Source organism: Pangasianodon hypophthalmus, chromosome 29 (genome assembly GCF_027358585.1).
Source record: "Pangasianodon hypophthalmus isolate fPanHyp1 chromosome 29, fPanHyp1.pri, whole genome shotgun sequence".
In the NCBI taxonomy this organism is placed as follows: domain Eukaryota; kingdom Metazoa; phylum Chordata; class Actinopteri; order Siluriformes; family Pangasiidae; genus Pangasianodon; species Pangasianodon hypophthalmus.
In genome coordinates this window covers 4,471,800-4,494,225 of record NC_069738.1, presented here as the reverse complement: position 1 = coordinate 4,494,225, position 22,426 = coordinate 4,471,800, and the positions used below count along the sequence as shown (strand labels likewise).

The window sequence follows — 22,426 nt, the reverse complement described above, 5'->3', positions numbered from 1 at the left end:
GATCTACAGCAAGAATTAAAAAGACACATATGATGATATAGAATAACCGAGTTAGCTATTCCGCAGTAAAATACACATTAAGAAGATTTACTTGTGTAAAAAAAAGTCATCATGTTTTTCAAACCAGTTTTTCCCGCCCGTAATGTAAATGAAGTCTAAATGTAAATTAAGGATAACACTTGAAATGATCCTTTTCATTCTCACATTATTGATGTCGTTACAGATGTGACCACCCAAATGGTGGGGTGACACGATTGTCTAGACAGATGTCTTTCTGAGTGATAATCACAGTCAGGTATCCCTTTGTTCAGGGAAGGCTCCTGATGTCTCACTGCCGCTCCCATGCTACAACTGATGGAATGTCCCTTCAGCTGATATTATCTACATATTGCTGAGACTGAGATGAGTTCTCCTTATGGTAATTAAGCCTTTTTTAGGGGGATGAGCTTGTTCTAACACCTACCAAGGAGTGGAATTTCTTACAAAGTGTATGAATTTTCCCAAAACAGCATGTCCTGAAGTGTTTTATTCCTCTTATACCACAGTAATACTGCACATTGTATTTTTTTATCCATTTAAATTTACATAAAATGTTGTAGAACATCCACAAAACAAGTTAGTTCCTTTTCTCACTTACGTTCTAGCAGCTATAAACAGTCGTTCCCTCACCATCTTCTCTTTTTCTCAGCTTTTCCTCTGACTGTTACATTACTGCTGTCTTCTGTCCTGAAGGTTACAGCTTTTCCTCTGACTCTTACAAAGATCTGACACTGGAGACTCCTTCCATAACTGTTAAAAAAAACACCTCCTTACAGAAAACATCATCACATTAACGATTACACATCTGTTTATGTAGAACGTGTGTAACATCTCACCATAGAAATGATAACGTCTTAGAACAAACACATTCATATAAACCTCGCTGTCTATGGAAACTACTGTCAGAGCTGCTGTTATAGAAAATTAATCACCTTCTGACCAATCAGAATGGAGAATTCAACAGCACTGAGGTATAATAACAGTTAACTGGGATTATTAGATCTACAGCAAGAATTAAAAAGTCACATATGATCATATAGAATAACCAGGTTAGCTATTGTGCAGTAAAATACACACTAATAAGGTTTATTTGTGTACAAACAAAAAAAAAAAAGTCATCATGTAATTCATACAATAAGTAAATCACAAGTGTTCGATTTTTGTAAACATATTATGTAACCCGAGATAATAATGTGATTATGTGATAGTCTGATATTACCCAGCATTCCTTATGAGTCAGATTGTTTGTAGCTGGTGTAAAGGGTTTGTTGTGTTCCAGGTGAAAGGTCAAACCCATTTACACTCACTCATGAAACTGGCTGTATTCCAGTTGTGTTCTAACTAGGGCACTTAGCTCATACCTACAATCCCGTGCTTCATGTAAATGTAGGTTTCAAACCGTTAAGCAGTCTACACTACCAACACCACAAACAGGCTACAACACCAACACCACAAACAGGCTACACCACCAACACCACAAACAGGCTACACCACCAACACCACAAACAGGCTACACCACCAACACCACAAACAGGTTACACCACCAACACCACAAACAGGCTGCACCACCAACGCCACAAACAGGTTACACCACCAACGCCACAAACAGGCTACACCACCAACACCACAAACAGGCTACACCACCAACACCACAAACAGGTTACACCACCAACGCCACAAACAGGCTGCACCACCAACGCCACAAACAGGCTACACCACCAACGCCACAAACAGGCTACACCACCAACACCACAAACAGGTTACACCACCAACACCACAAACAGGCTACACCACCAACACCACAAACAGGCTGCACCACCAACACCACAAACAGGTTACACCACCAACACCACAAACAGGCTACACCACCAACACCACAAACAGGCTACACCACCAACACCACAAACACCACAAACAGGCTACACCACCAACACCACAAACAGGTTACACCACCAACACCATAAACAGGCTACAACACCAACACCACAAACAGGTTACACCACCAACGCCACAAACAGGTTACACCACCAACGCCACAAACAGGTTACACCACCAACGCCACAAACAGGCTGCACCACCAACGCCACAAACAGGTTACACCACCAACGCCACAAACAGGCTACACCGCCAACGCCACAAACAGGCTGCACCACCAACACTATAAACAGGCTGCACCACCAACACCACAAACAGGCTACACCACCAACACCACAAACAGGCTACACCACCAACACCACAAACAGGTTACACCACCAACACCATAAACAGGTTACACCACCAACACCATAAACAGGCTGCACCACCAACACCATAAACAGGCTGCACCACCAACACTATAAACAGGTTACACCACCAACACCACAAACAGGTTACACCACCAACACCACAAACAGGCTGCACCACCAACACCATAAACAGGTTACACCACCAACACCACAAACAGGTTACACCACCAACACCACAAACAGGCTGCACCACCAACACCACAAACAGGCTGCACCACCAACACCATAAACAGGTTACACCACCAACACCACAAACAGGCTACAACACCAACACCACAAACAGGCTACACCACCAACACCACAAACAGGCTACACCACCAACGCCACAAACAGACTACACCACCAACGCCACAAACAGGCTACACCACCAACGCCACAAACAGGCTACACCACCAACGCCACAAACAGGCTACACCACCAACACTATAAACAGGCTACACCACCAACACCACAAACAGGCTGCACCACCAACACCATAAACAGGCTGCACCACCAACACCATAAACAGGTTACACCACCAACACCACAAACAGGCTACAACACCAACACCACAAACAGACTACACCACCAACGCCACAAACAGGCTACACCACCAACGCCACAAACAGGCTGCACCACCAACGCCACAAACAGGCTGCACCACCAACACCACAAACAGGCTGCACCATCGTTCACTTCCTGTCCCTGGACGATCAGTAGATCTGTAACTATGTGCAACAGCGTTTACACATATTTTGTGTACAACGACTTTGTTCCTGCACTTAAGTCTGCTTTTTAAGTACCTTTTAAGTAAGTTTATTTGAGTTTTTCTTTCTCCTAATACTTTCGACTTTTACTCAATACATTTCAAATGAAAAGCTCTACTTCCTACTCATTACATTTTTAAACGCCACTACATTTCTCTATATTGATTCATTTGGAAAGTCATCAGATGGCTTCAAGGAGTCGATCTAAATTCCTACCAAATCTAAACATTAACAGAAGTAACAGTGAGAATGAGACGCAATATGTAATCTGGCTGTTTGTATTGTGACAGCTAGCTACTAGCGCTCAGCAAGTTTGCATGGTCAGAGTTGTTATCATGCGAGTTAACATTTGAGAGATTTTTTTATAAAGCTGTTGTTTGTTAGCTTTAGCTGATGTTTTCTCACATTCTTTTGTTCCTTGGTGAAAGAATCACTAATTTACCACCAGTAACTAAAAGCAGTGTGGATCTTTATTGTACTTTAATTTTAATAATTTAAATAAATTTAAGAGTTTATACATTTCTGCTTTCAATTAAATTGAGACCTTGAAGCTGAAGACCTCAACTTTTAACAGAGGATTTATTTAGATCATTAATTGAATGTTGACTTAAGTAAAGAATTTGGGTATTTTTACTCGTCCTCTACAAAAAAAGACCATGTGATTTTTTTTTCCCAATCTTGATCTGTCCAGTTTGGGTGAGTCTGTGCCCACTGTTGCCTCAGATTCCTGTTCTGTGCTGAAAGGAGTGGAACCTGATGTGGTCTTCTGCTGTTGTAGCCCATGCGTTTAGCATGTTGTGTGTTCTGACATGCTTTTCAGCTCACCACGGATGTAAAGAGTGGTTATTTGTGTCACCATAGCCTTCCTGTTCCCTCAGATGGGTCTAGCCATCCTGACACGTGACCTCTCCTGTGACCTCTCTCATCAACAAGAGAACGGCCAGACTGCAGCTCAATGGATGTTTTTGTTTAATGCACGATTCTGTGCAAACTCTAGAAACTGTTGTGTGGGAAAATACCAAGAAATTTGCAGTTTCTGAAACCAGCCCATCTGGTTCCAACAACCACACCCAAGGAAGGTCAGTGAGATCAAATTTTCTCCCCATTCTGATGTTTGGTGTAAACATTAACTGAAGCTCTTGACCTGTCTCTGCATGATTTCATAATGAGCAGGTGCACAAGTGTTCCTAAGACAGTAGACGGTGAGTGTCTTTGTTAAACAAGAACACATTTTAAATCAGATTTTTAATCATTAGCCTTAGATTAGTCCCTGAATGAGCTGCTGTTACCATAGAAACGATGACGTATTAGAACCAGCGCATTAATGTAAACCTGTGATTTGAATTACACGCAGATCTACTGCCAGAGCTGCTGTTACTGAAAATGAATCAACACCCTCTGACCAATCAGAATCGAGAACAGGGCCGTGATATAAGTGTATAGTAATATATTCCTCCTCCACACAGTATACTGTGGCATTATGAAGACATTATAAGACATTATATGTGATGTGTATATTTCATACTATATATACATATACATACACACAGTGCTGTGCAAAAGTCTTAGGCAGCCTATTTTTTTTTAGTACAAACTTTGTTATAGATTTGTATTTTATGACTTCTGCATTTTCCAGCACAAAATGAAATGTCAGTAAAGAAAGCAGCAGATTACATAAGAGACACTTTTCAGACAAAAGAAAAACATAATGAAGGCTGCTGGAATTTCCTGCAGAAATAAGAAGCGAGTCGACAGTCAAAGTCTCCAGAAGAACTGTGGCTGCTTCTGCAAGATGCTCAGTAACACTTCCAGCTCATTTCCTTATAAAACTGCACACACTGTACCTGAGACTAGTGTTTTATTTTTAAAGCGAAGGATTGTCACACCAAATATTGACTTTGTTTCATTTATTACTGTTTACTGCTCTTTATAGTATTTTTGAAGGCTTCTTTGCTCTACAGCATTTCTTTGCAAAACATTTAGTTTCATCATTTTTGAAGGCATCTTTACTCTACAGCATTTCTCTGCATGTGCTAAGACTTTTGCACAGTACTGTATATACATATATATATGTGTGTGTGTGTGTGTGTGTGTGTGTGTGTGTAAAATACAATGTACCTTCATTGAAATTTAAGTTGACACAGCAGCACAAGGAGGAGGAATAACGTCAAAGAAAAGAAAAATGTCTATAAATACCTATACAATAGAAATAGCAGAAATAATAGAAACAATAAAATAGATCTGTGTGTATGTACATATGCTACATACATTGTATATGTACTTGTGCAATATCCTTGGTATTTATATATATACATTTGCAGTCTCTCTTGCAATATCTCTCTCTCTCTCTCTCTCTCTCTCTATCTCTATCTCTCTATCTCTGTGTATATATAAACAAGAAGTGAGTGATCTCTCCACAGTGTACTCGCATGCATTGATCTCAGCCACAGCCAAGACGACGCTTTGACGTCACTCAAGGTTTTGGAATTTCAACACACGTTAACGCCCCCTTTCCCACGTGACCCGTTCTTCGCGTTCTTATTGGCTGGCAAAGGACCCAGGCGTTTAAAAAAAAAAAAAAACAACACAGAAACGCAAGCGTGGACACGCATCCGGAGAGCAGGCATCTGCGGTGCGGGTTCTCTCCTCCTCTGGACGAATAATAATAACAATCTATTTGAAATCTATTTTAAACCATTTGCACTCATTATTTTTTTTTTTTTTGCCTTTTGTTATATCTTTGGATTTGCAGAAAGACGTGTGACTCTGAGTCAGTGACTTGCCTCATTATTTGCTTAATTGGTGCGTTTTATTGCTTTAATTCCCGGAAATAGCGAAATGGAGAGGAGGAATTTGCCTGCAGACAGAAATGTGTTGTGTTTGTTTGATGTGGATGGAACACTGACTGCACCGAGAGAGGTAACACACATGAAGCTTCATCTGATTTTAATTCTAACTCTCTGTACATACAGGTCTGCTGTGGGTTAGTGCACAGGGTGCAGAATGCAGAGTGCACTGCTGCTCATGCATGTGGGATTTAAACACACACATATATATATATATACATATACATATATACATTATGCACATAATATTTACTTTCGCTTCTGATTTTTTCCCCCCCTGGTGTTTACAATATATGCATCTATATGTAAAACCAGTATTTCCAAACCTGTGTGTCTGTACTGCCCACAAAACCACCCCAACCTGTCTGATGGTGCAGAGAATCAGCCTGATGGAGGATAATCAGGCTTTTTTTATCTTCTGGGTGAAAGGTCAAACCCATTCATACTCCCTGACTGCCTCGAGGCTGTGTCAGTGCTGGTGCAAGTCCCACTACACAGTGTTCAGTGTTATAAGCCTTATTTCATGCAGCATAGAGAGTTTATATAGGGAGCTGGAAGTGATTTAGGAATATAGGGAGCAGGGAGTCATCTGGGATTCAGCCTACATCTAAAGGACTTTGTTACACTAAAGAGCAATGTAGTATATGCAATATAGTGTCTACATAGTGTTATAACCTCTTATTCCATGCAATATAGTGACTATATAGTGTTATAACCCCTTATTCTATGCAATATAGTGACTACATTGTGTTATAACCCCTTGTTCTCTGCAATATAGTGACTAAATAGTGTTATAACCCCTTATTCTATGCAATGTAGTGACTACATAGTGTTATAACCCCTTATTCTATGCAATATAGTGACTACAGTGTTCTAGCCCTTTATTCCAAGCAATATAGGGTGCAGGGAGTCATGTTAGAATGTTGTAACCCCTAATTTCCTGCAATATAGTGATTACATAGAGTGTTATAATGAGCTTATGTATGGAGCGGGAAGTAATTTGTGCCCACATTTAAAGACTCCAGTACATAGAGTGTTATAACCCCTTATGTCATGCAATATAATGAACTTGTATAGGAAGTAGGAAGTTGCTTGGGATTCAGTCTACATTTAAAGACTATGTCACACTACTTAGAGCATTATAACCCCTTATTTCATGCAAGACAGGCAGCAGGAAGTTATATGGGATTCAGCCTAGAATGTTATAACCTCTTATTTCAGTATAGTGAACTTATATATATATATATATATATAGGGAGCATGGAGTCACTTGGGATTTGGTCTACATTTACAGACAGAGTCACACTACATAAGATGTTATAACCCCTTATTCTATATAATATAGTAAGCTTATATAGGGAGTAGGAAGTCATTTGGGATTCAGCCTGCATTGAAAGTTGTAATATCCAACTACATAGAGTGTTATAACCCTGTTATTTCATGCAGTATAGAGACTAAAGTAGTGTTATAACCCCTTAAAGCAACACAGAGACTACATAGAGTATTATAACCCCTACCTTAAAGCAATACAGTGAACGTAATAGTGAACTGGTTTTATTTGGTTGTTTTGTGTTGATCTTATAGACGCAATCGTAAAACGTTTGACTCTTCCTCCTGTGTGAACTGCTCTGGTGTACTCAGTACTCACATTAACACTCAGTGCTACATACAGCAGTCACACACGTTCTTTAAAGTTCGTTACTGTACAGCATGTTGGAGGTGTTCCTGACGAGCGTTGTGTTGATGGTGTGTTGATGTTGTCTGGGTGTGGTGACCTGCTGCACTATTTCTGCTACTCGCCAAACACAATTCATAGTAATTGTTTCACAGTCTATCATTAGTGAGTTGTTATCGCAATATCATAGACCTTTGATATTGAAATAGCGAACGGATATGCAATATGCCGATGAGATTTCTGACATGATCACTAGATAAATATGTTGTTGTGGGCTGTGCATAATCACCTGAGCAGTCACCAGATTAATATCTCTGTGTGTTTGGATGAATCACTGCCATTCATATGAGTCAAAATAAAACCGCTGTTTTAGCAAACAGAAATATCAGGAGAGATTGAAGAAAAGTATCATTTTTGTCTTATCGCTCAGCCCTAAGTTTAAATCAGTTTGTATCTGAGTTAGTATTGTAAGTTAGGTACATTTTGGTATTGTTTGTATTGTAAGTTAGTTACAATAGGACAATAGACAAGTTATTTATGTTATCGTGACAACGTCCCTGGTGCATATTTGTTGCAGAATTTTCCGCCTCTCCGGGGCTGGAGAGAGAGAGAGATAGAGTGAGAGATAGATAGAGAGAGAGAGAGAGAGAGAAGGAGGCTGAGGGGAGAAGAGAGATTGGTTTGGCTGGTGTTACATCACTGTTTTCTTTTTTTTTTTTTTTAACTAAAGTGAATGAACTGCCAGGAAATGTGGTCTCTCCATTCACACACACACACACACACACACACACACACACACACACACACACACACACACGGCCATCTCCCAAAATCAGTTTTCATGTACTGACTGCTGGTATAACCACATTAACACAGTTCAGATGACTTAAAACTCACTGATTGCGTTCATACTGACGCAGAAGAGTTAATATATGTGTGTGTGTGTGTGTGTGTGTTTGCGCACCTGCAGAAGATCGACCCTCAACTGGATGCATTTTTTCAGTCGCTGCGTGCTAAAGTGAAGATCGGAGTAGTGGGCGGGTCTGACTACTCCAAAATCGCAGAGCAGCTCGGAGAAGGAGACGACGGTGAGAAACATCGCTGGTCTATCACTTTATTCACTCTCTTCACTTATCTCTTATGTCTAATCCCTCTCTCTTTTCTGTGTCTTTACTGCAACAGACATTTAACACAATAAATCAAAGCTGAATCCTGAGTCACATTTGAGAGAGAAGACATTTTAAATGGTTCTTAATGACAAACGGCGAGTTTGACTTCACCGATAAACATAGCCATGAGTCTGTCTTCATTACTGACATTTTTTACATTGCACTCTGGCAACCTTTTTCTACTTATCTGATGATAGATTGCTAACACTAGCTAGGCTACAGAGTATTTAGCGACAGTCACGTGTGTTTATTATCAGCTGGTCATACTTGTTCTTGATTACATACAGCTAGTGTGAGGGACAGGAGAGCGCTGAGGCTGTATCTTAAAAAAAATGACGCTCTGGATGGCGTTATTTTGGGATCCTTCAGAGATTTCCCTCGTGGATGGTGTAGATTTTACAGAGACTAGGACACAGCAGCATGATCACTTCACAATGCAACGTCCCTCCAAGACATTTCCGAGCTATTAGGCTACTTCACCAACCGCAACGTAATCCTGCAAAGAGACGATAAGAGAGCATGCGGCTGTGATGGTGCGTTTGTGTGTTCTGGGAATCAGTGTGAACCAACGGCAATAATAATAATAATAATAATAATAATAATAATTATTGTTATTTTACCTTGCCTGTTTTTTTCATGATAATTCAATTCATTTTTATTTGTATAGTGTTATTAACAATGGACCTTGTCACGAAGCAGCTTTTCAGAAATATATAAATTCAGGATAAAAATTTTAAATGTATAAATTTATCCCTCATGAGCAAGCAAGATGAGGATGATGATAACATCATCTTCGTCAGTCTTGGTGGATATAATCTGCTTTTATTAGTAGTAAAATTAGTCAAATAAATCAAATAAAACTGCGACGGAAAAAATGTGAATATTAATTTACTGAAGATTTTATTTTCTCTACTTAAGGGTAAAGGCCCCTGACATGGTGTCCTTACACACACACACTTTTATGGCGTCCTTCTCTTCATCTCAGTCCCTATAATTTATTATTATTATTATTATTATTATTATTATTATTATTATTATTATAGTTGAAGTCTGTATCTCGTGTGCATTAATACCTACACTCAGTGGATCACATCTGAAACCCTTAATGGTTCTTCACTTGTCCCTTTAAAAGAACCCTTAAAAGAGTCTATGTAGAACCCTCAACAGTGTTTTTTTTATCAGAAAGGTTTCCAGCTAGAACCCTTATATGAAGCTAAGAACCCTTAAATATACAAAGAACCCAGGACACTTTTCATGGGAATAATAATAATACCCTATGCGGATATAATCCTGATACACAAAGCGTAAAACAGCTCTAGTGCCGCGGATCTCTTTGTTTCACAGGCTTCCAGATTTTCAGAAAAATGTAAATTTTAGAAATAGTTTGTCGTTCTGTATCGTGCTGAGTCCGCGTGGTGTGACGATGATCATGTGGCAGATCATGTTCAGCCACATCACTAGCCTGCTAACGGGATACGCTACTGATCTTACAGGTCTGTTTATAGTCCAGCGCTCGGCATCACACACAGATCACATGCTTTAAATGCCTCGAAACTTGACTCTTACTACCGCGGTGAGTTCCTGTCAGGGGGGAGCTGCTGTTTACTCTTCAGTCTGAAGACGCATGGAGTCCAGCGTGTGGTGAGGGACCATGAGAACAGAGAGAGTCTGTTGTGTGAGTTAATCTGGGAGAAAGTCTCCTGGTGTTAATTAGGCTTCAGTGGAGAGTGGAGTCTGTTACTCAGAGAGTGAGAGCGTAGTCTCAGTTAGCAGAACACTCATACATGTGCACTGAACATATAATCTACAGCCCTTATTGTTCATCATTAATCAGTAATACATCATTTACAATGACATTTAAATAGACTTAAAAGCCAGTGTTGTGCAGTGTAAGAAAAAAACTCCTAATCACACACCACCTGCTTCCTTTTTAAACTGAAAAACCATATATTTAATTCAAAGAGTGGAAAAATATACGCAATGCTAACTGTTGCTTTCTCTGAATCACACTGGACACGAAAGAAAGGATAATTAAAGGAATAAGAAAGAAAAACAATGAACAAGAGAAAAACAAAAAAGAAAGCAAAAATCATAAAAGAAAGAAAGAAAATTAAGTGGATAAGGGAGAAAGATAGATAAACAGAATTACTGAAATAAGAAAGAAAGACAAATAAGAATGGAAGAATGAAAGAAAAAAAGAAAGAAATTAAGAAAAAAATCAGCAAAGTAAAGGAATAAAGAAGGAAAGAAATAATCTCTCTTTCTCTCTCTGCAGTTATACACAAGTTTGACTACGTGTTTGCTGAAAACGGCACAGTGCAATACAAAGATGGCCGACTGCTGTCCAAACAGGTGTGTGTGTGTGTGTGTGTGTGTGTATATGCATGCACGTGCATTTGTGTGTGTGTGTGTGTGTGTGATTAACCTTGTTTTTTAGAGTTGTGTATACGTGTGTGGGGGTGGATTTGTGTTTGTCTGGAAATACTGCAGGCGATTCAGAAAACACACACACACACACAATGCACGCACACACACCCACCCTGTATTTTTTGTCTGTATAATCTAATGGCCTGAAGGTGTGTGCATGTGTGTATGTGTGTCTGTGTGTGTGATAACTGTGTTATTTTTCTACCAGGTTGATATTTTCTAGATTTCCTGTTTTCAGAGAGAGAAATAAAAGCTGAAATGGGAAATGTGGGCCGCTCACAAAAACTAAAATGAATTCATTATTTTAATCCAGTTAGGTTGTTACTACAGGAATGATAACGTATCAGAACGAGCGCATTAATATAAACGTGTGATGTGCAGCCTCACTACTGTCAGAGCTGCTGTTCCAGAAAACGAATCAACACCTTCTGACCAATCAGAATCCAGAATTCCACAGTGCTGTGGTATGAAGCTCAATAAAGAAAAATGTGGAAAGTATTAAAAAAAAGTGGAAAGCGTAAGGCATTGAAATGTAATAATTAGGGTTTTCCCACCAAAATGGCATTTCAGAAACATCAAGTGCTGTTACTGATGTGTGTGTGTGTGTGTGTGTGTGTGTGTGTGTGTCTGTGTTTTGCAGGCGATTCAGAACCAGCTCGGTGAAGAGCTGCTGCAGGATCTGATTAACTTCTGTCTCAGATACATGGGTCTGATCAAACTCCCTAAGAAACGGTGAGACGTGTGCTTTCTCTCCTCACGTTCAGTCTGATGTTCTGTACTAACAGCTGAAGATTAAACTCTAAACCCTTCAGCGTGTCTCTGTATGACCTCTAATCATTATTCTATATGATCACGTCTGGTTTAGCCTTATTACCCCACTGCGCTGTTGAATTCTTAATGCTGATTGGTCAGAAGGAGTTCTCTGTAACAGCAGCTCTGACAGTAGTGCAGCAGCAATTCATAGGTAATGAATGGTTTAAAAAAAAAAAAAAAGTATAATCTTTAGTGTGGTTAAGAGATGTTTACGGAAGGAGTCTCCAGTGTCAGCGTTTTGTAACAATCAGAGGTAAAGCTGTAACAAGTTTTTCGGTAACATAACAAGCTGCACGAGTGTTTATAGCTGCTATGACGTAAGTGAGAACAGGAACTTGTCTGACGACATTAAATGTAACGATAAATGGATAAAAAGTATGACTTGTGCTTTAATTAATAAAAATTGCAACCATCGGCAAATTGCTGTGGTATTCGTGGAATAAAACACTTCAGGATGTGATGTTATTGGAAAATAATCAGCTTCGAGGTGGTCTCAGGAACTCTGCTTCATCACTCCACCTCGTTGTTGATTATTTTCCTGTAACAGCATGTCCTGTCGTGATTTATTCCTTCCTTAATCTTCATTAACACAGTATCAGGCTCAGTGTGGGACTTTGTCTCTCTGAGAACCTTCTACTGATTGCAGCAGATATTGATGATGGTGCGGAGTTGGCTGTAATAGACTCGTTTGCGAGTCGGAAACGTTCACAACAGCGTGCCGTGGCTGTAAGGAGCTGTGTCTGGGAAACGGGTGTGTCATGAATACTCATGGTTTCCTGAAGCCGCTACTCTGCAGACGGCTGCTCTTAAACATGACGCAACACTCGGAGCACAAACTGTACGAACTGCAAACAAGTGACATGAACGTGAACTCGAGCGTCTCCTCACTGTAACACACCCTCGTGCTGATCATCTCCTGTGCTAAATTCAGAATTACAGCATTGAACATCCAACTTACAGCAAAAAAAAAAAAAACTGTTAAACTGCCTCTGTAACCTGTTAGTGTTGAACGAACACAGTGTAAATAACATGTAGAGTTTTTAAACTAACTTACATTATTACAATAATTTTGTTTTGTAGTGTTAAATTAATGCATGCTATGTCAGATTCTCTTTAATTTTTATAGCCGTTACAGTGTTTCATTAACTTCCATTAAATGAACTCTTAACATTGTTGAATTTAACAAGTACAGTATTAAATTTTAAACAAATGAACTCTTACAGTGTGACATTAAAATCTGTGGTTTTGATTAAAGACCTAAAGTCTAACACTTTTGAATTAACACTCGGATTAAATTAACTTGGACTCTATTAATTAAGGAATAAAACATGATGACGGTTACCACCCCAGAGTTGATTTCTTTCCTATAACAGCACAACCTGAAGTGTTTTATTCCTCTTATAACACAGCAATTTGCCAGTGATTACAGTTTATTTATTAAAAATCATCATCATACTTTTTATCCATTTAAAGTTACATTTAATGTTATGGAACCTCCGCAAAACATGTTAGCTCCTGTTCTCACTTACGTTATAGCAGCTATAAACAGTCGTTCCCTCACCATCTTCTCTAATTTTCTCTCTCTCTTTATTGTTCCTAAGACAAGAAAAAACGCAGCTTATCATGTTACTGAGAAACCACAAAGTGTAAACTCTCCCTTTATGTGGAGCGTCCACCATGTGAATGAGCTGTTACTATAGAAACGCTAACGTATTAGAACGAGTACATTAATATAAACCTGTGATTTGCAGCTGCACTACTATCAGAGCTGCTGTTATAGAAGATTAATCAACACCTTCTGACCAATCAGGAATGAGCTTTCAGCATCGCTGTGGTACAAATTAAAGTGTATAATTAGCTTGGATTTAATTAGCATCTACATTACGGCCTCAACTGTGACAGTGTTGAATTCTTAGAGCGTTAGATAAAAATATCCAGATGAAGAATATTACAGGTTTATATAACCATGAATAATATCTACAGGTGTTTATTCCATTAGTGGATTTCGTCTTGTTGTTGTTTAGCTGATAGGAACAGCTCCTATAGTCCTACAGCAGTTTTATTCCTTTAGCTTTTCTGTCACGCAACATGCTAACAGGTGGAATTTCAAAATGCAGAGTTGTTATTTTCCAAATCAGAGCACGACACACACTAACTGTTATGCTAACTGTAGTAATCACGGTGTAAGCCAGAAAATCCACAGAGACTCGTCACATGTGCGAGTGTGTTTATGGAAACGTTTATACCTGCAACAACACCCTACTTTCTGAATTAAAGACACATGATATAAACTCTGCTGTCTCCTGTCTCACTGCAGAGGCACCTTCATCGAGTTTCGTAATGGCATGCTGAACATCTCGCCTATCGGACGGAGCTGCACGCTGGAGGAGCGAATCGAATTTGCAGAATTCGATAAGGTACACGTGAAAGAAGAAAAATGTTTCATTATACACGTCCTGATTTTCTGCAATGTCTGTTTGGATTATGCAAACACTAGAAAGCTAGCGAACATGAAGCTAACTATTATACTGAGGAACCAATTAACCAAGTTTGAAAGCAAGCTAGCTAACATTCGGCTATTATATTGTGTAAACCAGTAGCCAAGTTAGCTTATCATGTTACAGAGAAACTGCAAATTCCTCTGTCCTGAACACTTTCCCGTGTAGGAAAACCTAATGTTTCAAAGCGCTGACACTGGAGACTCCTTCCATACATGTTAAATGATTATCTCCTTCCATAATGCTTCATCATATTCACGATTATACATTTATCATCATCCATTTATTATTAGATTATAATAAATGTAGTGTATCCCTGTGTAAGTTGTTACTATAAAAACAATCAGGTAATAAGGTAATCAACACCTTCTGACCAATCAGAATCGAGAATTAAAGAGTGCCGTGGTATGAAGTTATTTATATCCTTCTAATTCTGCCTCCGCTTCAGAAAGAGAAGATAAGGGAGAAGTTTGTTGCTGCTCTGCAGAAGGAGTTTGCAGGGAAAGGGCTCCGGTTCACCCGAGGTGAGCGCACAACATGCCACAAAACACACACACACACACACACACACACACACACGCTGGGCTCTCACAGTCGTGATATTATACTGTGTGTGTGTATATATATATATATATATATATATATGTGTGTGTGTGTGTATGTGGGTATTTTCTGTTCAAGAGCATCTTGGAGAATCTATAGTGTGTTTATTAAATCCCACAATGCACTGCTATAAGTTGCACTGCTATAAATGAGATACCGTAGAGGTGTGTTAATTATCGTGGTGTGTTATCACTGCTTTTCTACTGCTACAACACACTGTTTTCTTTCCTTATATGAAGAATGATGAAATCTTGTCAGAGGATGTGATCAGTTCTTGGTGGTGGAATTTGACTTCTGGACCTGATACTGACTTCCAAATCTTCATTCCGTGTAAAGTCTTTTCGTGAAAGCAGTGTTTTAATTATATCTGTAGAATTGAGTAACATAAATACAGAGCACAGGCTGTAGCTTCAGTGGTAATGCAGAGCAGTAATTACAGTCTCATCACTTTGACTGCAGACTTACTGGAGTTTACTGCAGCAAGAGAATAATAAAACTACAACTTCCAATAAAAGAAACGTATTAAAATATTGTCTTCTTTGGTAAATTGTTACTGGTTTGGAAATAGTACTGTTAATGTTGTACTGGTGTAGATTATATCACAGTAATTATGTAATTATTATGTTCAGACTCTTCTGAGTATTTTGTGAGCAGTTTTATGATGACTAGAAAAGAAAATGTAGGACTAGTGATGCATGGCTCAGTGTTTAAGGGCTAATGACCGGAAGGTTGTGAGTTCGAATCCCAACTCAGCCAGACTGCCCAGTTGTAAGCATCAGACAAAATGAGCAAAATGTAAATCTAATTCACAAACTATCTCAAAAGTAGATGATAGCATTTCGTCGGCCAGGAGATATGAACCAAACACTGCTACTGCAACACTGCTTATCTGAGTAGCCTGTGCCGTACTCCACCAATCTGCCAAAGTTAGTGTTTCTACACCTTAAGGTCTTTGCTTCCCATCACTTTTCTTTTCCAGAGAGTCAGAATAATCATAAGAAAAACCCAACCTGAAAATCAATAAGGTTCCCAGCAATAGGTGCTTGGACCCGTAACAGTGATAATAAAATTCAGTTTATTTGCATAGCTAGCACCACACTTCTCACACTTAAGGTTGCTTTACAATTCAAAATACTGTAAATTTATTTAAATATTAAAATTTCTTGGCAAATTCCTGCTGACCAGGTGTGATGATGTACTGTTATGTGCTGTGAATTGTTATTTCCAAGGTGCAGGTTTAAAGACAGATGTTGTAATAACTACTGAAGGTTAAGATGTACTGAAATCTGTAACGTTATATTCCGTTTATCACATTATCTCATGGTTAAATCTCTGACCTCTACTCTACATGGCCAGGTATAAAACATCTCAGATTAAAGTCTCTGTTTTTTTTTTGGTTTTTGTTTTTTTTTTAACCTGTCTCAGCTTTGAGGATTATATTGTTTGTTAGACTCTGTTTAAGGTCCGGGGTTAAAGTTCTCACCGTGTCCTGAGTGTTTATCGTCACTCATCTGTCTTTCAGCTGGGTTTTCTGCTCGCTGTGCATTTAGGCAGTTAATGATCTGTGAAGCGTTATGCTCCTCACTGAACTCCCTCAGTAGCTGGTGGAGATAAAACATACACACACACACACACACACACACACAGTTGTTTTCCTGCTTTGCATGGACCTTTCATTGCCATAATGATTACTGTAGCTAGTTCATGCTATGTCTACACCAAAACCTAACATGAACCTTAACTTCATCAACCACAAAGAAATCTACTGGTTGTTTTGATTAAACTGTTCTGATCATTTAGTCCACATCAAGGTATAAAAACACGCACACACACAAACACATACTATAAAATGTGTGTTGTAGTCACAGATGCCTTATAACTTGTAAAGTATCACTTAGATACTGCAGTAGTAAAGATTCTCTCTCTCTCTCTCTCACACACACACACACACACACACCTTTGTGAGGATTTATATTAAATCCTCTTAGAATGATTACGAAATGCTCCTTAAACCAAACAGTGATATTCACCATGTGTGTGTGTTGCGTGTGTTTTTATTAGTTAAACATATGCAGGTTTCAGTGAAATCCATCAGTGAAATGGATCAGCTAAATATTTTTACTGCCTTCACAAGACATTTTATTCATGCATGAGCGCACATACATATACACACAAACGCATTTTTGTGGTTTTTGGCTTTTGTTGTTCTCTAGTTGGGGGCGTGTGCAGAGGCAGAGTGATCTGATTGGCTAAAGCTTTACCAGCTGCTGGCTCAGCACTAAAGCGCTGATGCAATCATGGCATTTAATGTGAGACAATTAACACAGACTGTGTGTGTGTATGTGTTTGTGTGTGTGTGTGTGTCTGTGTCTGTGTGTGTGTTTGTGTGTGTGTGTTTGTGTTAAGGCGTTAGGGTTTATCCTATCTTCAAAATGCAGTTCATCTTTAACTAGCACAATGGCGCAACCATATGGAGTGAGGAATGTGTCACGTAGTACACGCAACAGAACAGGAGGGAGGAAGTGTGAGAGAGAGGGGGGGGGGGGCAACAGGAACCTCGTTCTTTCTCTTTCTCTCTCTCTCTCTTTCTCTCTCTTTCTCTCTCTCTGTGTGAGAAGGTGAAGAGAAGGTCACTGCTTTTAAATTAAGGACATAAAATGAGAGACAGAAGCCAAAGTGGAGAAAGACAGAGAAAAGTAGCTTCATGCTGTTCTCTTTCATGCATGGGATGCTGCCAAGATACGTACACACACACACACACACACACACATACACACACACAGTGAGTTCCTCCAATCTCCAATAAGTCCAGAGTGAAAGAGCAGAGAGTTCATAAACTAATTAACTCTTAAATGTCCTTGCTATTGCATGTGGTTCTTGTGATTGGAATGTGATAGTAAACGTGTGTGTGTGTGTGTGTGTGTGTGTGTGCGTGCAGGGGGACTGATCAGTTTTGACATATTCCCTGAGGGCTGGGATAAGCGTTTGTGTCTGGATGTTCTGGAGCAAGAGGGACTCCACGCCATCTACTTCTTTGGAAACGAAACTTCACTGGTCAGTAGTGTTTCTACGCCTTAAGGTCTTTGCTTCCCATCACTTTTGTTCAGAGAGTCAGAATAATCATAAGAAAAATCCTAAGTGAAAATCAATAAGGTTCCCAGCAATAGGTGCTTGGACCCCTAACAGTGGTAATGAAACTCAATTTATTTGCATCGCTAGCACCACACTTCTCACACTTAAGGTTGCTTTACAGTTCAGAACAATGTGATTTTATTTAAATATTAAAAAAAGTTTTGGCAAATTCCTGCTGATCAGGTGTGTGATGATGTGCTAAGTGGAGGAGGAAGAGAAATGTGGACCCTGTTGTACTACTGAAGGCTGGTTTGTACTTCAGCACTGAAACATGTTAGTGTATCTGTGTCATGACACAGAGAGGGGGTTTAGCGTAGACAGAGAGACGCACAGATCTCAGTGTGTAACACTTTTTTTTTTTTTTATCTGTCTCTGTGCACAGGGTGGGAACGATTATGAGATCTTCGAGGATCCCCGTACCATCGGGTTCACCGTGTACTCTCCTAAGGATACAGCGAGGCTCTGCCAAGAGCTGTTCTTGAACACACCGCCCAATGAAGCTTGATATACATACACACACACACTCTCTCTTTCTCTCTCATGGCCTGACCGTGTGTCACTACCCCCTCTGCTGTTCAGGCTGGGTACTGCAGTGAGCACAGGGCCGTGTGGTGTTTAACTGGACCACAGACTCTTGATGATTTGGGTGAAAGCACCTACAGGTACTACTGATAACTCATTAACTCATGAAAGTGTAGCTGAGTGGACTGTTTAATAATTGTGCAATGTGCCAGACGACAGAGCGTCCTAACCGTCATCTTCTGACTGATCAAACCTGACCGGACTCGTTTACGTTCTTTTTTATAACGTTGTCGCAGATGTGTAGCGCTCTATGACCTTTGTTTCTAAGGATTTTGTCATTGCTTGTGCTGTGAACTTTTTGCTGCTTGTATTTTCTACTGCACCTTAACCCTCCATCCGTGCACTCGCCTTTTCCCGATCCTAAATTATAGACAATATCGCCCCCTACTGGGTAAATGAAGAATCTGCAGCTAGTCTGTTAAAGCTGGATGTACACTACACTCTCAGAAGAAGGGTGTTGTCACTTGAGTTGTCCTTTTGTCTTTACCTTCAATACGCATCTGCCACCTGGAATCATGGATACAGTGTATATTTAAACAAGATTTAAGGAACACTACATGCACTACAGGTACACTAAATGCACGTACATACTGAAGGTATGGTTGATCTTAACACCCCAACGACAAGGAAGGGTTCAGATTAGTGCTCGTTTTTTCCGAGTGTGTACACAATTTGCACCTACATTTTAGCCTTTTCAAGCAAGGGCACGGATAATCCATCTTAAAAATGTTTGCGTTAACCCTTCCGATCTCGCTTCAGATTAATAGGAGGTCTTAAGATATTTTTGGATTTTTTAGGACTGAAAACATACACAGGTCATGAAGTGTGAGATACATTTCAATGTGATAGAATGACTGATCACAGGAAATGGCCAGTGACTGAGCTCAGAGAAGAAACACGGAAAATGAATAAATGTATAAACACTCTGTGTGTGTAGAGAAGCATAGAGACAGTGGACGAGCTCCTCAAAGGCACAGAAATGTCCAATGAGAGGCTGTACATCTTGCACCATCTTTATTTATGTCCTGTGATGACAGCATTGTATTGGTTTCCCAGAGATTTGGGATTCTGAGGACTTTACATTGTGACAAAACTCAGATATTTGCCTGATCATGACTCTTTACAACAAAACCATAAATATGCTACAGTTTAATAAGTCGTGTAGTGTACGGTTAGGTTAAAGCATCTCAGTACTGATCTGGGATCTGATTTTGAGACAATAAACTACACTGGTCCAGAATCAACACTGATAAGACGTTGATGGCTGACGTGTGGCTCTACACTAAAAAAAAGCACTTTAAACGGGCCGTTAACAGTTTCATCTCACTGTAAAAACACGTGAACAGTGACTTTCAGGCTGAGATTAGTCTTATTTTTGTCTGCAAAACTGACCCAAAGTGTTAAACGTTCGCCCAGACCATGGCATGTCTGACTGTAAAGCCCAACCAGAATGTATTATGTGTTTTGTTTTGTTGTACTGTATTTTGTTTTGAAGATAATCTGGGTATGACTTCCTGCAGCCCTGTTTTAAAAATAAGAGTCTTAAAGCCAATGAAGGGACTAATATGAAAATAAACAAAAATGACTAATATGTGCTTGGTCCAATATGTATATAATAAAAGTACAGTACAATAAATGTATGAATTGAATTTAATCTACAGTAGATCTGTGTCTTACAATATAATGAAACTAATTTTAGTGTTAGGAATGAACTGCATGCAACACAATGGGGACCTTATTCATCAAAGATTTACAGAAACAAGCCTAGAGAATGACGTACAAACAAATCTATGTACGATTCATTACACAGCTGTACAAACAGTGATTCGAGCAAACGATAAATTTACACAAGCCCCGCCCACTAGTCTTTTATTTACCTGTCATATTCATAACACACGCCCTAAATTACCTTCACATCCGTCTAATTTACATAAAACACCAAAGGCTTAAATTACCGAGTTGTAACAGTAAAAGCCAATAAAAGGACAGCATTCATCAATCTATCCATGATCCCAGGAAAGAAGTAAACGGAAGAGGGGAATAATACATTTCAGTTAGACTGAAATACTGACACGCTCACATTTACATGCACTGTGACCGAATGTGAGTTTGTTACTCATTTGTGTAAGTTAGTTTTATAAGGTTTGACTATACACACTTTTGCTGATTAATGGCGGGTTTTAAGGAGCAGTCTGGCCAAAAGTGAAATGTACATACTGTTTATCCTTACCTCAAATGTAGCTGACCAACCAAGATATGTTTTGGTGTCTGAAATTTGTTTGTTCTTTAATTTTGCACTGGTGCTACGAGTGTAGTAATGGAAGTAATGGAAGTGTATAACCTCCAGTTACAGCGTGCTATGTTATTACTTTATTACTACATATGAGGTAAAGGAAATCATGTCCACTTGATTTAAGGTGCATTTTACATAGAAAACTACATATCCATGTATGATTTCCCATAATGGAACTGATGTAAAGATAACTTTCTGTAATAGTTATGTTGGTTTATGAATGTGGTCAAGCTTTGAATTTGATTTGAAATGAATATTTTTGTTTGTTTGTTTTTTAATCTTGTTATTTAAGCTGTAAAGAAATAATCAAGTATATGTTGGATGTGTGAAAGAGAAAAGCAAATCTGCATGTATATTATCGGACAGTAGAGAAAGGAAGTGTCCTTTTTTTTTTCTTCTTGGTGCTTTCCTGTGCTGCTTCTTATTGGCTGAAAGATGTTCATAGTATAATCTGAATCTCAGCATGTTGCAAAGAGTAACTGAGTGATTAGGACCAGTTCATTTTCACGACATGCCTGGTTAATTAGCATGGTTACATTTTGCAGTATGATGGCTGTAGAGACATGATCATAAAGTTAGGTTTATATTGGATTGAAAATGAAATGATTCTATAATGTACTCTAGTATAATTCATCTCTGTGTCTATGTGATATCTTTGATCTCAGCAGTCTAACAATCCTATAATAGGATGTATGAGGAGAAGGACAGTGGTCCATATTTATCAAGCACCTAAAACCACTGACCTGTGATTAGTTTGGGTTTGGAGCAATACAAAAAGAAATGAATTGATGAACAGTCCAACCCTGAGATGTTTGATAAATATGGGTAAGTGGTTTTGATTTTCATGGTACATGTTAATTTTTAACATTATTGCAATGCTCCATTGTTGTAATAAATCTTTTTAGTAAACAGTGTGTCTGTGTGTGTATGAGAGAGAGAGAGAGTGAGAGAGAGAAAATTGAAGGTGCTATAGAGCCTGTGGGAGGTATTTTGTGCCAAAAATCAAATAAAATAAAGATTAAAATGCATAAAACCTCCATTTGATATTTCTTTCCCGATATGTGTGCCCAAAATGAAAAAAACATCATTTGTACTTTAATTTTTTTTAGTGTCAAAAATAAAAACATCATTTTGCCATTTCATTGTCTTCATCGTGTCAGTATTTCGTGGCTATAATTAAAATTGAAATGCTAACAGGAAAAATAAAAGCCAAATTAGACTTTGGATTTTCATTTTCTTACCAAACTGCAAAACGAAGGCCAAAATTTAAATGAAAATGCAATGCGTACTTTGTCTTTTCCTTTTCCTAACATTAGGC

General features: G+C 39.0%; 1 protein-coding gene across 2 annotated transcripts; it reads left to right on the top strand.

Annotated features, from left to right (window-relative positions):
* Positions 1–5,562: 5,562 nt before the first annotated feature.
* On the top strand, positions 5,563–22,248 carry LOC113534503 (phosphomannomutase 1). Of its 2 annotated transcripts, XM_026927361.3 has the most exons (9): positions 5,563–5,702; positions 5,823–5,989; positions 8,562–8,679; positions 11,036–11,112; positions 11,828–11,919; positions 14,318–14,417; positions 14,947–15,022; positions 18,040–18,155; positions 18,616–22,248. In XM_026927361.3, exons 2-9 carry the CDS (start codon positions 5,909–5,911, stop codon positions 18,736–18,738), a joined length of 783 nt encoding a protein of 260 aa, XP_026783162.1. In that variant the 5' UTR covers positions 5,563–5,702; positions 5,823–5,908; the 3' UTR covers positions 18,739–22,248. The 2 variants fall into 2 exon arrangements, with proteins under 2 accessions (XP_026783162.1, XP_026783161.1); XM_026927360.3 differs by having other exon boundaries at positions 5,646–5,989.
* Positions 22,249–22,426: the final 178 nt, after the last annotated feature.

Coding starts and splice junctions, on each gene's coding strand:
- LOC113534503 (XM_026927361.3), top strand. CDS start 5,909: ATGGAGAGGAGGAATTTGCCTGCAGACAGAAATGTGTTGTGTTTGTTT. Junction 5,990..8,561: donor CACTGACTGCACCGAGAGAG/GTAACACACATG, acceptor GCGCACCTGCAG/AAGATCGACCCTCAACTGGA. Junction 15,023..18,039: donor AGGGCTCCGGTTCACCCGAG/GTGAGCGCACAA, acceptor GTGTGCGTGCAG/GGGGACTGATCAGTTTTGAC.